Source organism: Oryctolagus cuniculus, chromosome 21, assembly GCF_051225735.1.
Source record: "Oryctolagus cuniculus isolate XC-2025 breed Fujian yellow rabbit chromosome 21, ASM5122573v1, whole genome shotgun sequence".
Classification (NCBI taxonomy): domain Eukaryota; kingdom Metazoa; phylum Chordata; class Mammalia; order Lagomorpha; family Leporidae; genus Oryctolagus; species Oryctolagus cuniculus.
In genome coordinates this window covers 29,485,120-29,507,762 of record NC_142887.1, presented here as the reverse complement: position 1 = coordinate 29,507,762, position 22,643 = coordinate 29,485,120, and the positions used below count along the sequence as shown (strand labels likewise).

The 22,643-nt window shown below is 46.2% G+C and overlaps 1 protein-coding gene across 6 annotated transcripts in view; it reads right to left on the bottom strand.

Annotated features, from left to right (window-relative positions):
- The window catches only part of LOC108178662 (Ig lambda chain C region-like), a 362,049-nt gene that overhangs the window by 271,137 nt on the left and 68,269 nt on the right, over nucleotides 1-22,643 (bottom strand). For 2 of the 6 annotated variants that reach the window (XM_089323436.1, XM_070065855.2), the window contains exons 1-2: nucleotides 701-772; nucleotides 260-590 (exon numbers count right to left, since the gene is read on the bottom strand). The exons of the other annotated variants lie outside the window; for them this stretch is intronic. In XM_089323436.1, the coding sequence (XP_089179562.1) occupies nucleotides 260-590; nucleotides 701-746 (377 nt within the window). In that variant the 5' untranslated portion in view covers nucleotides 747-772. Of the gene's footprint in view, nucleotides 1-259; nucleotides 591-700; nucleotides 773-22,643 lie in introns of those variants that run through there. 6 annotated transcript variants of the gene reach the window in all.

Below are 22,643 nucleotides of genomic sequence, written 5' to 3'. Positions count from 1 at the left end.
CCAGCTTATTGCAGAATGCACAGGGCTGTGTCCTGGGCTCTGAGACCTCCTCTGTCTCTGCCTTTCCCAGATGCCCTGGTGGCTCAGGGTCAGGCTGCACCTGTGTGTGTCACTGGCCCCTGGTCCTGGGCACAGCCTGCTGCACTGAACTTGCACTCAGAGGTCTCCACAGATATTCACCACTAAAGATGCTCAGAGCCCATGGCTGAGGAACCGGGGTTTTTGTCTCACTTCCTCATCGTCTGAAGCACTGTGTGCATGGAGGCTGCTCTCAGTGGCATGAGCTGTAGCACAGTAATAGTCGGCCTCGTCCTCGGGCTGCAGCCCAGAGATGCTCAGGACAAACGAATTCTCTGAGGTGTCTTTGGATCCAGAGAAGTGGGTGGGGACCCCAGAGCCCTGGTGTTTCTCTTCATCTGTGTTGTAGGTCAGGAGATACCTGGGAGCCCTCCCTGGCACTTGCTGAAGCCAAAGTACACCAAGGCTGCCAACACTGTAGCCAGTGCTGAGGGTGCAGGTGAGTCTGGCTGTTGTGCCCAGAGACGCAGACAGGGAGGGTGGCTGAGTCAGCACAGGCTGGGAGAGGGAACCTGCAGACACAGACACACGGGGAGGGGGCAGAGGTCAGGCTCACGTCCCTCAGGGCTCTGAGCAAGGGGTCTGAGCCAGGCTGGGACCTGGTCCCCAGGGCCGTCCCTACCTGTGCAGTGAGAGAGGAGCAGCAGGAGCAGAGGAGCCCAGGCCATGGTGGTCACAGCCCTGACGCCCACAGTGGGCTGCGCTGCCCCAGGCCTCCTTTTCTTCCCCAGCCTGTGCCAGAGGAGGGGCTGCTCATGCAAATGAGGCCCCACCCAGTGCCTGCCCCGCCCCTCCCTGAGCCCTGGTGCCTGGCTCTGCTCCTAGTGCAGAGTAGAACCAATGTTTTTGTCACTCCCTGGGGGCCTTGAGAGGAAGCACCTGCGACATAAGACAAAGGACCTTTGCCCAGGGACTCTGCCAGGCCTGAGGGGACACAGATGCTGAGGCCCCATCAGTGAGGACGTTGCCCAACCCCCAAATCAGGGCACCTTTGCATGAATGGTGGTGAAGGAAGGAGCAGCTGTGTAGGAATCCGAAGTTACTCCCACAGCGCCCCCTGGTGGCGGAAAGTCACAAAACTTCCCGTGGTCAGGAAGCCCTAGAGCCAGCTGGTTTTTGCATCTCTGCACTTTCTGTCTCCTTTCTCATGAACCCATGAAATCCCTGAGGGTGGGTACACAGATCTGGATGGAGTTTTCTTTCAATCCCTTTCTGACCCCTCTGTGAATTTCCTCCTGGATTTCTTGGTGGATCCTTTGTGCGTGGGGACCTCTGTGGTCACCAGAAATGTCACCAGAGAAAAGGCTGTGGAACCGTGGGGTTCTTGTCTTCATGCAAGAAAGAATTCTACCATGAGACAGAGAGTGAAGTGATAAGGTTTTATTGGGGATAGGGTGTATTTCAGAATGGACGGGACAGACAGTGAGTCCCCAGTCACTCAGACTGGGGGAGAGCGAGGTTATATGGCGAGAATTCACCTGGGCAGGCCAGGCGGGTGGCTCAGCAGAGAGCAGAGAGCTGAGCACACAGTCTGTTTAATTCCTGGTTTTTAAGGGAGTCTGTGTACCCACCTCCCCCTCTCCTCTAGGACAAATGATGGAGAGTCCTGGGGGAAGGGTTTGTTGGGTGAAAATTAGCAAATTCCTCCCCAGATTTGCTGGCACCAGGCAGAGTAGAGGGGTTTCTCTAAGGGAGTCCGTGAAGGTTTTACTGCCCATGTATTCAGGTCAGGGAACCCATTTGGACCTGAAGAGAGAATTCTCCTAAGAGCTTTCCCTGTGGGCAAGACTGGGAACACCTGGACTCTTACCGGGGTGTGAGCAGGATTTTGCAGTGCAAGATGCTGGGTTTCTGGATATTCCACATAGATGCTGCTGTTCGGGTCCATCTCACACACACAGATGCTAAATTCCTGACTTCCTGCTTAATACAGCCTAGTGGTCTGCTTCCCATTGGCTGAATCTATGCTCCTCTTTTGTTCTCAGTGCTAGCAACAGATTTATGACTCAAAATCTGCTCCTCAGTCATTCAGAATCCCAGACTCACAATGTGCAATAGAAGGGATCACTATCTGGCTTTAGTTCTGTGTGGGAACTGGGATTCCAATTTATTTGAATTCACACGTTCAGTGACCTGGGCTGTTGGTTTTTCCCCTGAGCCGGGCAGTGTCTGGGCTCTGTGGATGCAGCAGGAACAACCACAGGAGAGAAGCTCCCTGCTCTCTAGGAGCTTGGAGCACAGCGGGGGAAACACTCAGGAAACAGAGTCCTGGACACAGGTCCTCCTGGCTGAGCCCTGACCACGCTCCCCGTGGGGCCTGGTTCCCACTCCTGACTACTGCCATATGGGGAGTGAACCAACAGAAGGAAGAGCCCCTGCCTGAGCTCTGGTGCTGGGCTCTGCTCCCACTGCAGACTGAGGAGGATGAGAGTTTGTTATCATCCTTGGTGACGCCTTGGAGGAGAAGAAGCACCTCTGAGACAAGACAACGCTCCTTGCTCAGGGGACTCTGTCACGTCACAGAGGGCACAGGGGCTGCATCCCCATCAGTGAGCACAGGGTGCACACGGCAGTCCCACAGCGCCCCCTGCTGGTGGTGATGCATACACTTCCCCATGACCCAGAGACCTGAGGACCACAGAAATTCTGCAGCTCTCCAGTCACTGTGTCCATTCACCCACCCACGGCCTGATGTAGAAGCTTGGACCTGATAATCCATGTGGTCAAAACCCTTTGATTAAATAAAGTACTCAGTTCCATGGTGGAAGACTGTTGAGTCTCTGATCCAATGAACTTGAAAACAATATGGGGGAGAATGTACACGACTGGGTCCCCTGGCAAATGTGGGAAAACGGAGTTGATGTAGACTGGAAACTGTGGTGTGTGCACCTGCTCACATCACTGCTGTTCCCCTAGAGATCTTACACAAACTCTTCCGTGAGAGCCAGTGTTTCGATTCTGGAGAGCGAGGTGGCAGGAATGAGGTAGATGGAAGGGAAACTCTGCAGCCCACTGGCAACGGGACGTGCTGTCCTCCTGTGGGTCTGGGATGAGGTACAGAACTAAAATGTGCCCGTGGGGGCCTTCATGGCCATGGGGTACTAAAGTCATTGAAACTGATGTATGATGGGAAAATTTTCATTCATTTACCGAGGAAACTATGCCAGCATCTGTATAAAAGGTATTGTAAAGTCCTCCACAAGGGCTAGGGAGCATTGTTTTAAACACCACTTGGATGCCCATAACCCATTGAATTGGCTGGGGTAGAGTCCTGGCTCCCCCTTCTGTTCCAGCTTCCTGCTCTCTGCACACAGCAAGGCAGAGGATGATGGCTCCTGGGGCACTTGGTTCCTGGCCAGTCATGCAGGAGCTCCAGATGGAGTTTCTGGTCCCCATCTTCAGCATGGCCCAGCTCTGCTAATGTGGGCATTTGGGAAAAGAATCAGTGGGTGGAAAAACCCTCAGTCATCTTCTCTGTCACGTTGCCTTTTAAGTAAGTAAATAAATTTTAAAAGACATCACGGCAGGCTACATTGTGGTCCAGAGGGTTAAACCACTGTGTGTGAGGGCTGCCAGAGTAGCACAGCAGGTTAAGCCACCGTCTGTGACGACAACATTCCAAAGGGTGCGGGTTCGAGTACTGACTGTAGCAATTCCAATCCAGCTTCCTGCCCATGTGCCTGGGAAGTGGCAGAAGATGTCCCAGCAATTTATGCCCCTGCTTTGCTTCCCATGTAGGAGACACGGATGGAGTCTGGGCTCCTGCAGTTGTTGTGGCCATTTGGGGATTGAACCAGCACATGGAAGATATTCTATGTCTCTCTCTGATTTCCCTCTCTCTCACTCTTTCAATTAAATAGATAAATAAATCTAACAAATACCAAAGACATTGACTCTCCCCTGCTTGGTGACACATGGCAAAGGTATATGAACCCAGAGGGAACCAACACCTCAAAGCAATGATCTGTCCTCTCCGCTATGATGTTAGTAAGGAGGACTCTGAGCTGCTCTGATTCTAAATTTCTAGATGCAGGTTCCCTGTGATGAGTCTCACAAACCTGTGAGTTCCTCCAGCAAATTCCCAGAAAGTATTGCACTCGATAAACAGTGACTGATGGACCTGGATCTACAGAGAGATTCAGTGATCCCTGTGACACATCATGAGACGTCAGGGCAGGTGCAGGGCAGAACCCAAAAGCAGACAGAAAAGGGGAAGAGGGCAGAGTGAGGCTCTGAGGACCTGGCTGAGCAGCCTCCCAGGGCCAGAACGGGGACCCTCTGCATCCACCAGTCCCAGCGAAATAGAAAATGAAAGACACGGAAAATGAAGGCTTCCTTAGCAGTTACACCAGCCAGCAGTGTGTGTGTCCCAGATGAGAGATTCTGCAGTCACAGCCACATCCCCAGGGGTGGCCACCACATACGTGTTTGGTAGTAACGCAGGCTCCATCATGTTAACCCAGGCCCTTATTTTTAATCATCCTCAAGAGCACACACAGTGCTCACTCACAGCTCAGCCCTGTCCTTGTGTGTAGCAGCGAGACAGGGCTCTGTGCAGTCACCCTGTGCTGGGGAGGCCCGGGGAGCCCAGGGGAAGACAGAGCTGCCACCTCCCTGAAGGTCTCCAGGAGAGCCTCTCTCTCCCATATCCCTAGGACAGCCTGGGGCCTCTCACAAACCCACAGGACCTGATCCTCATACTAGGGTCTCTTTCTTGGAAGAAACAGAGAAATAGTGGAAATAGAGAAAAACCCCTCAAAAATCAACATTGTCAATCCCAGGCATCCATTCCAGAGTGATTTGCACACAGAGTGGTGTTGGGAGAGTGGAGCGCAGAGGCTTGGGGCCACTTCTGACTCCTCATTCTCCTCCTTCCTGTTGCACTGGGAGGCGATATTTCCCCTTCTGAAGCTTGAGGCCTGTGGCTCTCATATCCCACCCTGGACACGTGGACACACACTCTCCTGCAGTGTAGGAGCCAGCAGTGATGAGTTTGGGGACACTGCCTCCAGGGAGGCCCTGGGCTGTGCAGGTTTCTCCAGCAGCTCTGAGTCTGCACCAGCTGAGCTCTGGAGAGAAGAGAATGGGGAGCAGGTGAGAGGAGGAGGGGGCTGTGGGGATGCACCTGTGAGTGCTGCTCCCTGCCACCCCCTAGAGGAGGCTCAAAGGCCCACCTCTCCTGAGTTTCCTCCTCTCCTGGGGAGAGCCGGGCCCTTCTTGCAAACCTGCTCCTCTGCACTTGGCTGTGTGAGCTCTTTCTCACCTAATTGTGGACCTGCCCCTGAGAGCTGGTGCTGGGAGGAGGCCCCCAGCGAATCCTGTGATGGGCAAGCCCAGGGGCTCTAGGAGGACAGCAGCTGGGACAGTGAGCCCTGGACAGAGCCCCTGGCCAGGATCATCATGGGGCCCTCCCTGGACTCTCAGGGGACAGTGCCAAGTCCCATGCTCTTCCAGGGCTGAGGTCCTGCCACATGTCTCTGTCCACCCAACTGCCATGGGACCTGCAGTTAGGGGTCTCAGTGGGTGCTATGTAGGCTGTACCTATCAGACTACAGCTTTGCGTATGAAAATATTTGTCAAATTCAATTTCCATTATGACTGTCATCCACAGGAAGGAGGTGTGAGTCCAGTGGTGCCCTGTGTGCTCATGCACCTGTGAGATCAGCCCAGGAACTGCAGGTGTGATGTCACCCACGCATGTTCTGTACAAAGCTTTTTGGAGTGAAGGTAAGGTGGGGACAGAGCCTTCTTTAGTTGTTTGGAGAAACAGGATACAGCCTACTTAATCCAGACAACATCCATTCGTAAACCAGAAGTTTTTCTCTTCTCTTCATGAAAGGTGCTCAACTAACATTCCCTTTCTGCTTGTATGACGTCATCATGTCCTCTGTTCACAATTCGGAAATCAGAGTCCTTCCTCCCTGCAGGCCTTAATGCTGCAGCGCACCCTGCTGGCCACATAGGTGCACGAGACCTGATATTCCCAATGCACTGATCACGTGGGTCTCTTTCCTGACAAAGGTCCATACTGTGATGACTTTCCCTGTGTGCCTCACAGTAGGTATAACCTGGGTGTGTCCCTTTCCACCTGCCTGAGCAGAGCCTGCTCTACAGAGAAGTGTGTCCTCAGGGGTCTCCACAGACTCTGATCTCTGTAAAGAGCCCCAGAGCCGAGGTCTGTGGTGCAGGGTTTCTGTCTCACTTCCTCGTCGTCTGCAGCACTGTGAGGAAGTAGCGCTGCCCTCGCTACTGTGAGCTGTAGCACAGTAATAGTCGGCCTCGTCCTCGGGCTGCAGCCCAGAGATGCTCAGGACAAACGAATTCTCTGATGTGTCCTTGGATCCAGAGAAGCGGCTGGGGACCCCAGAGCCCTGGTGTTTCTCTTCATCTGTGTGGTAGGCTAGCAGATACCTGGGAGGCCTCCCTGGCACCTGCTGGAGCCAAAGTACACCAAAGCTGCCAACACTGTAGCCAGTGCTCAGGGTGCAGCTGAGTCTGGCCGTTGTGTCCAGACGCAGACAGGGAGGGCGGCTGAGTCAGCACAGGCTGGGAGAGGGAACCTGCAGACACAGACACATGGGGAGGGGGCAGAGGTCAGGCTCACGTCCCTCAGGGCTCTGAGCAAGGGGTCTGAGCCAGGCTGGGACCTGGTCCCCAGGGCCATCCCTACCTGTGCAGTGGGAGAGGAGCAGCAGGAGCAGAGGAGCCCAGGCCATGGTGGTCACAGCCCCTGATGCCCACAGTGGGCTGTGCTGCCCCAGGCCTCCTTTTCTTCCCCAGCCTGTGCCAGAGGAGGGCTGCACATGCAAGTGAGGCCCCGCCCAGTGCCTGCCCCGCCCCTCCCTGAGCCCTGGTGCTGGGGCTCAGCTCCCACTGCAGACTGAGGAGGATGAGGGTTTGTTGCCCTCCCTGGGGATGCCTTGAGGGAGAGGAAGCACCTGTGAGACAACACAAAGGTTCTTGCTCAGGACACTCTACCAAGTTTCAAGGGAACAGCTGCTGCATCCCCAGGAGTGAGCACAGGTAACACAGGACAGTCTCACAGCGCCCCCTACTGGTGACAGTGCATACACTTCCCCATGACCCAGAGACCTGAGGACCACAGAAATTCTGCAGCTCACCAGTCACTGTGCCCATTCACACACTCACAGCCTGATTGTAGAAGCTGGGACCTGATAATCTGTGTAGTTACTGTGCTTCTAACTCCCTGTATCTGACCTACACATAGGGCACAAAGTAAGTTGTCAGCAGGTATTTAATTATTTATTGCAAAGTGCAATGGAAGGAGGGAGAGAGAGTAGTGAGAGCGAGAGCAAGGGAGGAGAGAGAGAGAAAGAGAGAGAGAGAGAGAGAGGAGAGAGAGAGAGAGAGAGATCCTCTGATCTGTGGTTCACTCCAAATATCCAAAACAGGGCTGAGCCAGGCTGAAGCCAGGAGCCCACAGCTACACTCAGGGCTTCAACATGAGTGACAGGAACCCAAGTGTTTGGGCAGCACCTGCGGCCCCCAGGCCATGTGCAGGAAGCTGGGTCAGGGGCAGAGCAGGACTTGATCCCAGGCCCCCTGGTTGAGATGCTGGAATTCCATATGTGTACCATTTTCAAAGATCTATTTATTTATTTGAAAGTTTGAGTTAGGGAGAAAGAGGGAGGGAGGGAGGAAGGGGGAGAGAGATGGATCTTCCATTCACCAGTTAATTCTGCAAGTGACTGCAAAAGCCAAGGCTGAGCCACTGTATGTCCGGTATCTGATAACAGAAGAAAACTGAAGATTTGGGTTGAGTTGAAGGTGTCGATGTTTTGAAAAGACGGAAATCCTCATGTGAGAGCATGAAGCATCAGTGTTGGACCTATGGGGGTCACTGACCACTGTGCTTTCTGGGTACTGACAGTGGCATAGCATTAGACACACAAAACACTGCCTTTTGTACTTAGTGTCTTGGGGGTACCAGGTTCTTGGGGGTGGACCCAGTGGGCTCCAGGGACAGCTGTATGATGTAGTGAGAGAGCAGGTGGGTGCAGACAGCTGCTCAACCTCAGAGCTGGCTATGGAGGGCTTGGATCAACAGTGTCTCGACCTTCATGGACAAAAGATCTATGAAAATGTTCACAACTGGTGATGTGCCCATTCCTCATAACATGACCTACTGTCTGATGAGTATATACCTACTGTTGTCCAAAACCTACATTAATTACTTGACAATAGCTGTTTGAGAGACCAAGTAACTTTACCAGTACATTTCCAAGATTGAAAAATCATATAGGAATTGTCCATTTCTGCTAGAATAAGACAAGTGCCCAATACTTTCTTAGAAGGCAGTAGAGGAATATATAGGAATACAAGGCTGACCACAGGCAACATGGCATGAGAACACTCAGAATAACAACGTTCAGAGTCCTCCTTCCTGACAGCATTGCTTCACGGGCACAGCATGGATCCTGTGTTCAGAAACACCCAGAGTTATATCAAGTCCCATGGACGGCTGAAGGCTGGACTCAGACTCTTGGCTAAGTCTTCTGGAATTCTTTTTTTTTTAACTTTTATTTAATGAATATAAATTTCCAAAGTACGGCTTATGGATTACAATGGCTTCCCCCCATAACGTCCCTCCCACCGGCAACCCTCCCCGTTCCCACTCCCTCTCCCCTTCCATTCACATCAAGAGTCATTTTCGATTCTCTTAATATACAGAAGATCAGCTTAGTATACATTAAGTAAAGATTTCAACAGTTTGCTCCCACACAGAAACATAAAGTGAAAAATAATAGATGATTTTTTAAATGATGATGAAATCAGATCAGACCTATTATCATGTTTAATCCCAGTGAGAGTCAAGTTGGGAATTGATAATTTCTTTTTTTTTTTGGAAGATCAGTTTAGTATACATTAAGTAAAGATTTCAACAGTTTGCACCCCCATAGAAACACAAAGTGAAATATACTGTTTGAGTACTTGTTATAGCATTAAGTCTCAATGTACAGCACATTAAGGACAGAGATCCTACATGAGGAGTAAGTGCACAGTGACTCCTGTTGTTGACTTTACAAATTGACACTCCTGTTTATGGCATCAGTAATCTCCCTATGCACCAGTCATGAGTTTCCAAGACTATGGAAGCCCCTTGAGTTCTCCGACTCTTATCTTGTTTAGACAAGGTCATAGTCAAAGTGGAGGTTCTCTCCTCCCTTCAGAGAAAGGTACCTCCTTCTTTGAAGATCTGTTCTTTCCACTGGGATCTCACTCACAGAGATCTTTCATTGAGGTGGTGGTGGTGGTGGTTGTTTTTTTTTTGTTTTTTTTTTTTTTTGTTTTGTTTTGTTTTTTGCCGGAGTGTCTTGGCTTTCCATGCCTGAAATACTCTCATGGGCTTTTCAGCCAGATCCGAGTGCCTTTAGGGCTGATTCTGAGGCCAGAGTGCTGTTTAGGACATCTGCCATTCTATGAGTCTGCTGAGTATCTCGCTTCCCATGTTGGATCACTCTCCCCTTTATTTATTCTATCGGTTAGTATTAGCAGGTACTAGACTTGTTTATGTGCTCCCTTTGACTCTTAGTCCTTTCATTATGATCAATTGTGAACTGAAATTGATCACTAGGACTAGTGAGATGGCATTGGTACATGCCACCTTGATGGGATTGAATTGGAGTCCCCTGGTATGTTTCTAACTCTACCATTTGGGGCAAGTCAGCTTGAGCATGTCCCAAATTGTACATCTCTTCCCTCTCTTATTCCCACTCTTATGTTTAACAGGGATCACATTTCAGTTAAATTTCAACACTTAAGAATAACTGTGTATTAATTACAGAATTAAACCAGTCATATTAAGTAGAACAGACAAAAAAACTACTAAGAGGGATAATGTATTAAGTTGTTCATTAACAGTCAGGGCTATGCTGATCAAGTCACCATTTCTCATAGTGTCCATTTCACTTCAGGAGGTTTCCTTTTTGGTGTTCAGTCAGTTGTCACCGATCAGGGAGAACATATGGTATTTGTCCCTTTGGGACTGGCTTACTTCACTCAGCATGATGTGTTCCAGATTCCTCCATTTTGTTGCAAATGACTGGATTTCGTTGTTTCTTACTGCGGTATAGTATTCTAAAGAATACATATCCCATAATTTCTTTATCCAGTCTACCGTTGATGGGCATTTAGGTTGGTTCCAGGTCTTGGCTATTGTGAATTGAACTGCAATAAACATTAGGGTGCAGACCGCTTTTTTGTTTGCCAATTTAAATTCCTTTGGGTAAATTCCAAGGAGTGGGATGGCTGGGTCGAACGGTAGGGTTATCTTCAGGTTTCTGAGGAATCTCCAGACTGACTTCCATAGTGGCTTGACCAGTTTGCATTCCCACCAACAGTGGGTTAGTGTCCCTTTTTCCCCACATCCTCGCCAGCATCTGTTGTTGGTAGATTTCTGTATGTGAGCCATTCTAACCGGGGTGAGGTGAAACCTCATTGTGGTTTTGATTTGCATTTCCCTGATTGCTAGTGACCTTGAACATTTTTTCATGTGCCTGTTGGCCATTTGGATTTCCTCTTTTGAAAAATGTCTATTGAAGTCCTTGGCCCATCTCTTAAGTGGGTTGTTGGTTTTGTTTTTGTGGAGTTTCTTGATCTCTTTGTAGATTCTGGTTATTAACCCTTTATCTGTTGCATAGTTTGCAAATATTTTTTCCCATGCTGTCGGTTGTCTCTTCACTCTCCTGACTGTTTCTTTTGCAGTACAGAAACTTCTCAATTTGATGCAATCCCAATAGTTGATTTTGGCTTTGACTGCCTGTGCCTCCCGGGTCTTTTCCAGAAACTCTTTGCCTGTGCCAATATCTTGAAGGGTTTCTCCAATGTTCTCTAATAACTTGATGGTGTCAGGTTGTAGATTTAGGTCTTTAATCCACGTTGAGTGGATTTTTGTGTAAGCTGTAAGGTAGGGGTCTTGCTTCATGCTTCTGCACGTGGAAATCCAGTTTTCCCAGCACCATTTATTGAATAGACTGTCCTTGGTTTTAGATCCTTGATCAAATATACGTTGAGGCGGAGCCAAGATGGCGGAATAGTGAGTGCGCGCACCGATAGTCCGGGAAAATTTAGTTAAGTAAAAGGGGAGTTACGGTAGCCGCAGAAAATAGAACCAAACAAAAAATTGCAGGGGAAACCCTTCTGGATGGAGCAGGCGTGAATTGGAGGACCTACTGGGAGAACAAGGTCGCCCACCACGCGGAAGCCAAGTTGCGGGACCCAGCCGCAGAAGCCCCAGGGTCTGCGCGACAGTGCTCCAAGGGGAGTGCATGCCACACAGAAAACAGCAGGGAGACTTGGGACGCTCAGGGCTCCGAGTCCACACATCGGCGCTGGAAGGGGAGGTGAGCTCAATAACCCGAGACATGGGTGGGGAAACGGGGGTCAGAATCTAGAGGGGGGCCGGAAAGTGCAGCAAACTCACTACCGGAAAGAAGGGAAAAAAAAAGCTTCGGGGTTTCTCTTCCCCCTAACCTTGCAAAGGTTACAAGGCTGCAAGGCTTGAAGAATTCCCAAGAGACAAAGAGCAGGCCTCCTCTTTGGATTTACATATCAATGGGTGAGAGTTAAGGAACTGAGTCACTACAATTCAGTAGCCTAGGCAACCCAGTGGGAGTCCAGAGGAGCCAAAGACTGGAAGCTAAATACCATCAATTCTTCACAGCCCTGCCCTGCGGTGTTACTTACCCCCTGAATAAATAAAATAAATAAATAAATAAATAAAAAGAGAGAGATTTACCACGCATAACCTGAGGGTGTCACCTTTGCACACCCTTAACCAGGAAGAACCAGGCAGAGCTCTCAGGCCACACCCATCTCAAGCCTCCAAGGCTCCTCCAACAGCAGGCAGTCCACTTAACACGGACACAGTATAAAAAAAAAAAAAAAAGAAAAAAAAAAGCGCACAGTGACGCAAGAAGAATTAACTATGCCAAGTAACAAACACAGAAATAGAGGGAGCAAGATCAACGATGACACTATGATGCCTCCAAATAAGCAAAACACCCCAAGCCAAGAGTATGAAGATGATGAGATAGAAGAAATGCAAGATACGGATTTCAAAAAATTTATGATAAGAACATTTAGAAGTTTTCAAAAGCAAATCCTTGAACTACAGAAATCCTTAATGGACAAGATTGAAAATCTTTCTCGTGAAAATGAAATTTTAAGGAAGAGTCAAAATGAAACTCAGAAACTAGTAGAACAGGAAAGTGTAATAGTCAAGAGAAATCAAAATGAAATGAAGAGCTCAATAGATCAAATGACAAACACATTAGAAAGCCTTAAAAACAGAATGGGTGAAGCAGAAGAGAGAATATCGGACTTAGAAGATAGAGCACAGGAAAACATACAGTCAAACCAAAGAAAAGAAGAGGAAATTAGAAACCTAAAAAATATTGTTGGGAATCTACAGGATACTATTAAAAAAACCAACATTCGAGTTCTAGGAGTTCCTGAAGGCATGGAGAGAGAGAAAGGATTGGAAGGCCTTTTTAGTGAGATACTAGCAGAGAACTTTCCAGGTTTGGAGAAGGACAGAGACATCCTAGTACAGGAAGCTCATAGAACCCCCAATAAACATGACCAAAAGAGATCCTCACCATGACACGTGGTAATTAAACTTACCACAGTGAAACATAAAGAAAAGATCCTAAAATGTGCAAGAGAGAAACGTCAGATTACTCTCAGAGGATCTCCAATCAGACTCACAGCTGACTTCTCATCAGAAACCCTACAAGCTAGGAGGGAATGGCGAGACATAGCACAGGTGCTAAGAGAGAAAAATTGCCAGCCCAGAATATTATATCCTGCTAAGCTCTCATTTGTGAATGAAGGTGAAATAAAGACCTTTCATAGCAAACAGAAATTGAAAGACTTTGTGGCCACTCATCCGGCCCTGCAAAAGATACTTAAAGATGTGCTACACTCAGAAACACAGAAACACGGCCATCAATATGAAAGAAGGGAAAGGAAGAACACCTACCAGTAAAAGAGCATGGGAAGCTCAAAGCATATACTAGAAAATATTTCCGGGAAAATGGCAGGGCAAAGTCACTACGTATCAATTGTCACATTGAACATTAATGGTCTGAATTCTTCAGTTAAAAGACACCGTTTGGCTGGCTGGCTCACAGAACACAACCCAACTATTTGTTGCCTACAAGAAACACATCTCTCTAACAAAGAGGCATGCAGACTGAAAGTGAAAGGTTGGAAAAAGATATTCCATGCCAACAGAAACCAAAAAAAGCAGGTGTAGCCATATTAATATCAGACAAAATAAACTTTAATACAAAAACTGTTAAGAGAGACAAAGAGGGACACTATATAATGATTAAGAGTTCAATTCAACAGGAAGATGTAACTATTATAAATGTATATGCACCTAATTACAGGGCACCGGTCTATTTAAAAGATATGTTAAGGGATTTAAAGGGAGATTTAGATTCCAATACAATAGTACTGGGGGACTTCAATACTCCACTCTCAGAAATAGACAGATCATCCGGACAGAAGATCAACAAGGAAACAGCAGATTTAATTGACACTATTGCCCAAATGGATCTAACAGATATCTACAGAACTTTCAACCCTACATCTACAGACTTCACATTCTTCTCAGCAGCGCATGGAACCTTCTCTAGGATTGATCACATACTAGGCCATAAAGCAAGTCTCAGCAAATTTAAAAGAATTAGAATCAAACCATGCAGCTTCTCAGACCACAGCGGGATGAAGCTGGAAATTAGCAACTCAGGAAACCCCAGAAAGTATGCAAACACATGGAGACTGAACAACATGCTCCTGAATGAACACTGGGTCATTCAAGAAATCAAAAGAGAAATCAAAAACTTTCTGGAAGTAAATGAAGACAACAACACAACATATCAAAACTTATGGGATACAGCAAAAGCAGTATTGAGAGGCAAATTTATAGCAATAGGTGCCTATATCAAGAAATTGGAAAGGTACCAAATAAATGAGCTTTCAGCGCACCTCAAGGACCTAGAAAAACTGCAGCAAACCAAACCCAAATCTAGTAGGAGAAGAGAAATAATTAAAACCAGAGAAGAAATTAACAGGATTGAATCCAAAAAAACACTACAAAAAATCAGCCAAGCGAGAAGCTGGTTTTTTGAAAAAATAAACAAAATTGACACCCCATTGGCCCAACTAACTAAAAAAAGAAGAGAAAAGACCCAAATCAATAAAATCAGAGATGAAAAAGGAAACGTAACAACAGACACCACAGAAATAAAAAGAATCATCAGAAATTACTACAAGGACCTGTATGCCAGCAAACAGGAAAACCTATCAGAAATGGATAGATTCCTGGACACATGCAATCTACCAAAATTGAACCATGAAGACATCGAAAACCTAAATAGACCCATAACTGAAACAGAAATTGAAACAGTAATAAAGGCCCTCCCAACAAAGAAAAGCCCAGGACCAGATGGATTCACTGCTGAATTCTACCAGACATTTAAAGAACTAATCCCATTTCTTCTCAAACTATTCAGAACAATCGAAGAAGAGGGAATCCTCCCAAATTCTTTCTATGAAGCCAGCATCACCTTAATCCCTAAGCCAGAGAAAGATGCAGCACTGAAAGAAAATTACAGACCAATATCCCTGATGAACATAGAAGCAAAAATCCTCAATAAAATTCTGGCCAATAGAATACAACAACACATCAGGAAAATCATCCACCCAGACCAAGTGGGATTCATCCCTGGTATGCAGGGATGGTTCAACATTCGCAAATCAATCAATGTGATTCACCACATTAACAGACTGCAGAAGAAAAACCATATGATTATCTCAATTGATGCAGAGAAAGCATTCGATAAAAGGCAACACCCTTTCATGATGAAAACTCTAAGCAAATTGGGTATAGAAGGAACATTCCTCAATATAATCAAAGCAATTTATAAAAAACCCACAGCCAGCATCCTATTGAATGGGGAAAAGTTGGAAGCATTTCCACTGAAATCTGGCACCAGGCAGGGATGCCCACTCTCACCACTGCTATTTAACATAGTTCTGGAAGTTTTAGCCAGAGCCATCAGACAAGAAAAAGAAATCAAAGGAATACAAATCAAGAAGGAAGAAGTCAAACTATCCCTCTTTGCAGACGATATGATTCTTTACTTAGAGGATCCAAAGAACTCTACTAAGAGACTATTGGAACTCATAGAGGAGTTTGGCAAAGTGGCAGGATATAAAATCAATGCACAAAAATCAACAGCCTTTGTATACACAAGTAATGCCATGACTGAGAAAGAACTGCTAAGATCAATCCCATTCACAATAGCTACAAAAACAATCAAATACCTTGGAATAAACTTAACCAAGGACGTTAAAGATCTCTACGATGAAAATTACAAAACCTTAAAGAAAGAAATAGAAGAGGATACCAAAAAATGGAAAAATCTTCCATGCTCATGGATTGGAAGAATCAACATCATCAAAATGTCCATTCTCCCAAAAGCAATTTATAGATTCAATGCAATCCCAATCAAGATACCAAAGAGATTCTTCTCAGATCTAGAAAAAATGATGCTGAAATTCATATGGAGACACAAGAGACCTCGAATAGCTAAAGCAATCTTGTACAACAAAAACAAAGCCGGAGGCATCACAATACCAGACTTCAGGACCTACTACAGGGCAGTTGTAATCAAAACAGCATGGTACTGGTACAGAAACAGATGGATAGACCAATGGAACAGAATTGAAACACCAGAAATCAACCCAAACATCTACAGCCAACTTATATTTGATCAAGGATCTAAAACTAATTCCTGGAGCAAGGACAGTCTATTCAATAAATGGTGCTGGGAAAACGGGATTTCCACGTGCAGAAGCATGAAGCAAGACCCCTACCTTACATCTTACACAAAAATCCACTCAACGTGGATTAAAGACCTAAATCTACGTCCTGACACCATTAAGTTATTAGAGAACATTGGAGAAACCCTTCAAGATATTGGCACAGGCAAAGAGTTTCTGGAAAAGACCCGGGAGGCACAGGCAGTCAAAGCCAAAATCAACTATTGGGATTGCATCAAATTGAGAAGTTTCTGTACTGCAAAAGAAACAGTCAGGAGAGTGAAGAGACAACCGACAGCATGGGAAAAAATATTTGCAAACTATGCAACAGATAAAGGGTTAATAACCAGAATCTACAAAGAGATCAAGAAACTCCACAAAAACAAAACCAACAACCCACTTAAGAGATGGGCCAAGGACTTCAATAGACATTTTTCAAAAGAGGAAATCCAAATGGCCAACAGGCACATGAAAAAATGTTCAAGGTCACTAGCAATCAGGGAAATGCAAATCAAAACCACAATGAGGTTTCACCTCACCCCGGTTAGAATGGCTCACATACAGAAATCTACCAACAACAGATGCTGGCGAGGATGTGGGGAAAAAGGGACACTAACCCACTGTTGGTGGGAATGCAAACTGGTCAAGCCACTATGGAAATCAGTCTGGAGATTCCTCAGAAACCTGAAGATAACCCTACCGTTCGACCCAGCCATCCCACTCCTTGGAATTTACCCAAAGGAGTTTAAATTGATAAAGAAAAAAGCGGTCTGCACCCTAATGTTTATTGCAGCACAATTCACAATAGCCAAGACCTGGAACCAACCTAAATGCCCATCAACGGTAGACTGGATAAAGAAATTATGGGATATGTATTCTTTAGAATACTATACCGCAGTAAGAAACAACGAAATCCAGTCATTTGCAACAAAATGGAGGAATCTGGAACACATCATGCTGAGTGAAGTAAGCCAGTCCCAAAGGGACAAATACCATATGTTCTCCCTGATCGGTGACAACTGACTGAACACCAAAAAGGAAACCTCCTGAAGTGAAATGGACACTATGAGAAATGGTGACTTGATCAGCATAGCCCTGACTGCTAATGGACAACTTAATACATTATCCCTCATAGTATTTTTTTTTTGTCTGTTCTACTTAATATGACTGGTTTAATTCTGTAATTAATACACAGTTATTCTTAAGTGTTGAAAATTAACTGAAATGTGATCCCTGTTAAACATAAAAGTGGGAATAAGAGAGGGAAGAGATGTATAATTTGGAGCATGCTCGGGCTGACTTGCCCCAAGTGGTAGAGTTGGAAACATACCAGGGGATTCCAATTCAATCCCATCAAGGTGGCATGTGCCAATGCCATCTCACTATTCCAAGTGATCAATTTCAGTTCACAATTGATCATAATGAAAGGACTAAGAGTCAAAGGGAGCACATAAACAAGTCTAGTATCTGCTAACACTAACCGATAGAATAAATAAAGGGGAGAGTGATCCAACATGGGAAGTGAGATACTCAGCAGACTCATAGAATGGCGGATGTCCTAAATAGCACTCTGGCCTCAGAATCAGCCCTAAAGGCACTCGGATCTGGCTGAAAAGCCCATGAGAGTATTTCAGGCATGGAAAGCCAAGACACTCCGGCAAAAAGATCTCTGTGAGTGAGATCCCAGTGGAAAGAACAGGTCTTCAAAGAGGGAGGTGCCTTTCTCTGAAGGGAGGAGAGAACCTCCACTTTGACTATGACCTTGTCTAAACAAGATAAGAGTCGGAGAACTCAAGGGGCTTCCATAGCCTTGGAAACTCATGACTGGTGCATAGGGAGATTACTGATGCCATAAACAGGAGTGTCAATTTGTAAAGTCAACAACAGGAGTCACTGTGCACTTACTCCTCATGTAGGATCTCTGTCCTTAATGTGCTGTACACTGAGGCTTAATGCTGTAACGAGTACTCAAACAGTATATTTCACTTTGTGTTTCTATGGGGGTGCAAACGATTGAAATCTTTACTTAATGTACACTAAACTGATCTTCTGTAAAAAAAAAAAGAAAAGAAATTATCAATTCCCAACTTGACTCTCACTGGGATTAAACATGACAATAGGTCTGATCTGATTTCATCATCATTTAAAAAAAATCATCTATTATTTTTCACTTTATGTTTCTGTGTGGGAACAAACTGTTGAAATCCTTACTTAATGTATACTAAGCTGATCTGTATATTAAGATAATCGAAAATGAATCTTGATGTGAATGGAAGGGGAGAGGGAGTGGGAAAGGGGAGGGTGGTGGTGGGAGGGACGGTATGGGGGGGAAAGCCATTGTAACCCATGAGTCGTACTTTGGAAATTTATATTCATTAAATAAAAGATAAAAAAATATATATAAGTTGGCTGTAGATGTTTGGGTTGATTTCTGGTGTTTCAATTCTCTTCCATTGGTCTATCCATCTGTTTCTGTACCAGTACCATGCTGTTTTGATTACAACTGCCCTGTAGTAGGTCCTGAAGTCTGGTATTGAGATGCCTCCGGCTTTGTTTTTGTTGTACAAGATTGCTTTAGCTATTCGAGGTCTCTTGTGCCTCCATATGAATTTCAGCATCATTTTTTCTAGATCTGCGAAGAATGTCTTTGGTATCCTGATTGGAATTGCATTGAATCTATAAATCGCTTTTGGGAAAATGGACATTTTGATGATGTTGATTCTTCCAATTCATGAGCATGGAAGATTTTTCCATTTGTTGGTATCCTCTTCTATTTCTTTCTTTAAGATTTTGTAATTCTCATTGTAGAGATCTTTAACGTCCTTGGTTAAGTTTATTCCAAGGTATTTGATTGTTTTTGTAGCTATTGTGAATGGGATTGATCTTAGCAGTTCTTTCTCAGCCGTGGCATTGCTTGTGTACACAAAGGCTGTTGATTTTTGTGCATTGATTTTATATCCTGCCACTCTGCCAAACTTCTATGAGTACCAATAGTCTCTTAATAGAGTTCTTTGGATCCTCTAAGTAAAGAATCATATCATCTGCAAAGAGGGATAGTTTGACTTCTTCCTTCTCAATTTGTATTCCTTTAATTTCTTTTTCTTGTCTGATGGCTCTGGCTAAAACTTCCCCCAGTACTATTGTATTGGAATCTAAATCTCCCTTTAAGTCCCTTAACATATCTTTTAAATAGCCCGGTGCCCTGTAATTAGGTGCATATACATTTATAATAGTTACATCTTCCTGTTGAATTGAACCCTTAATCATTTTATAGTGTCCCTCTTTGTCTCTCTTAACAGTTTTTGTATTAAAGTTTATTTTATCTGATATTAATATGGCTACACCTGCTTTTTTTTGGTTTCTGTTGGCATGGAATATCTTTTTCCAACCTTTCACTTTCAGTCTGCATGCCTCTTTGTTAGAGAGATGTGTTTCTTGTAGGCAACAAATAGTTGGGTTGTGTTCCTTGAGCCAATCAGCCAATCGGTGTCTTTTAACTGAAAAGTTAAGACCATTAATGTTTAATGTGACTATTGATACATAGTGACTTTGCCCTGCCATTTTCACGGAGATATTTTCTAGTATATGCTTTGAGCTTCCCATGCTCTTTTACTGGTAGGTGTTCTTCCTTTCCCTTCTTTCATATTGATGGCCGTGTTTCTGTGTTTCTGAGTGTAGCACATCTTTAAGCATCTTTTGCAGGGCCGGACGAGTGGCCACAAAGTCTTTCAATTTCTGTTTGCCATGAAAGGTCTTTATTTCACCTTCATTCACAAATGAGAGCTTAGCAGGATATAATATTCTGGGCTGGCAATTTTTCTCTCTTAGCACCTGTGCTATGTCTCTCCATTCCCTCCTAGACTGTAGTGTTTCTGATGAGAAGTCTGCTGTGAGTCTGATTGGAGATCCTCTGAGAGTAATCTGACGTTTCTCTCTTGCACATTTTAGGATCTTTTCTTTATGTTTCACTGTGGTAAGTTTAATTACCACGTGTCATGGTGAGGATCTCTTTTGGTCATGTTTATTGGGGGTTCTATGAGCTTCCTGTACTAGGATGTCTCTGTCCTTCTCCAAACCTGGAAAGTTCTCTGCTAGTATCTCACTAAAAGGGCCTTCTAATCCTTTCTCTCTCTCCATGCCTGCATAGTCAACACCCATTGATTAAATAAAGTACTCAGTTTCATGGTGGTAGACTGTTGAGGCACTGATCCAGTGAATCTGAAAACAATATGGGATTAGAATGTGCACGACTGGATCTCCTGGCAAATGTGGGAAAATGGAGTTGATGTAGGCTGAAGCTATGGTGTGTGCACCTGCTGCACATCACTGCTGTCCCCCTAGAGATCTTACATAAACTCTTCCGTGAGAGCCGGTGTTTCTATTCTGGAGAGCGAGGTGGCAGGAATGAGGTGGATGGAAGGGAAACTCTGCATCCCACTGGGAATGGGACGTGCTGTCCTCCTGTGGGCATGGAATGAGGTACGGATCTAAAATGTGCTCGTGGGGGCCTTCATGGACATGGGGTACTAAAATCATTGAAACTCGTGTGTGATGGGGACAATTTTATTGCAAATGAGGTCCTGCCCAGTACCTGCCCTGCCGTCCCTGAGCCCTGGTGCTGGGTCTGCTCCTAATGCAGACACAGTAGAATCAATGTTTGCTTCATTCCTTGGGGCCTTGAGAGGAAGCACCTGCGACATGAGACAAATTACCTTTGCTAAGGCACTCTGCTGGGCCTGAGGGGACACAGATGCTGAGTTCCCATCAGTGAAAACCTTTGCCAACCCCCAAGCCTGGCACCTTTGCATGAATTGTCCCGGATGAGCAGCTGTGGAGGAATCCGAAGTTTGTCACACTGCGCCCCCTGCTGGCAGAAGGGTACAATCCTCCCCATGGTCAGGAAGCCCTAGAGCCCAGCTGGTTTCTGCAGCTCCCTGGTTTCTGTCTCAATTCACAGGGACCCACGAATTCAGCCCAGCCTACTGGGCCCCTTCCCCTGGCAGAGTGTATTTCTTCTCTATTGTTCTCAGTTTAGCAACAGATTTATGATTCAAAATCTGCTCTTCAGTGAATCCAGAATCCCAAAGCATAATGTCCAATAGAAAGGGTTATTACAGGCCTTAGATCTGTTGTTGGAACTGGGATTCCAATTTATTTGAATTCACACATTCAGTGACCTGGGATGCTGGTTTTTCCCCTGAGCCGGGCAGTGTCTGGGCTCTGTGGATGCAGCAGGAACAACCACAGGAGAGAAGCTCCCTGCTCTCTGGGAGCTTGGAGCACAGCGGGGGAAACACTCAGGAAACAGAGTCCTGGAGACAGGTCCTCCTGGCTGAGCCCTGACCACACTCACCCTGGGAGCCTGGTTCCCACTCCTGACTACTGGGAGCTGCTTGTCTCCCAGGAGACCCAGACACCACCCTCCCCCAGGCTCTGTCCAGAGCCTCGCCAGCTTGGCCACCCTCTGACCTAATCCTGGTGCCGGTGTCCATCACAGTTCACCAGGGCTAGGAAGCCTCCTGGGGAGATTTTACTACTGTGAACCCCATGATCCTTCATTCCTTAAACCATGCTCTGAGTAATAGTTCAAATACATGCATCTGATAAGGATACTTCCTGCTTGAAAAACTCCCTTAAATTCTATCTCCGGCCGGCGCCACAGATCACTTGGCTAATCCTCCGCCTTGTGGCCCCCGCACACCGGGTTCTAGTCCTGGTCGGGGCACCGGATTCTGTCCCGGTTGCCCCTCTTCGAGGCCAGCTCTCTGCTGTGGCCAGGGAGTGCAGTGGAGGATGGCCCAAGTACTTGGGCCCTGCACCCCATGGGAGACCAGGAGAAGTACCTGGCTCCTGCCATCGGATCGGCACAGTGAGAGGGCCACAGCGCACCGGCCGCGGCAGCCATTGGAGGGTGAACCAACGGCAAAAGGAAGACCTTTCTCTCTGTCTCTCTCTCTCACTGTCCACTCTGCCTGTCAAATAAATAAATAAATAAATAAATTCTATCTCCAACAAGATGAAATAAATCTCTCAAATATCTCACACAGGGTTTCTCTGGGAATCCCAGTTCCTTCCTTACCTGTCCCTCCTGTGCTGGGACAAAGGCAGAAGCAGATGCTACAGGCAAGGAGGATACGGAACTAAGGGACAGGACATTCCTCTCTAAGTCATTCTGATCTCCCAGCCCCATCACTGTCCATCACCACTTAGAACCCAACACACACCACTGACCACCACCCTGAGAATTGCAAACGTTTATTTTTATACTTTGGTTTTTATTGTTGTAAAAACATAGAATACTACATTACCACTTTTGAATATTTCAATGCTGTCCCCAGCTGTACTCAGGCTGTTGTGCAGTGTGTGTAGAACCAGGCACAACCAGCACTCAGCAGTGTGTGTTGTCCCAGGAGGATCTGGTTGAAGCTACATTGCAGGTGGTGGGAGAAGTCACCAGAGCTCTCAGAGTGAGGAGTGAGATGACTGAGCACTCTGCCAGGGAGCAGCAGGTGAGGCCGCCACAGGAATTTTGCAGGAGTGGTCAGTCTAATAAACATGGAGGAGGCAGAGTCAGGTCAGGTCCTTTACACCCCCCACAATGGTGTGATACCTCAGCCGACCTACAGGGGGCGAGAAGCGTTCTGTTATTTTTGCACCATGGCTGCAGATGGGTACCCTCTGTGGGAATTGGGCCCAGCATGTGGTTCCCA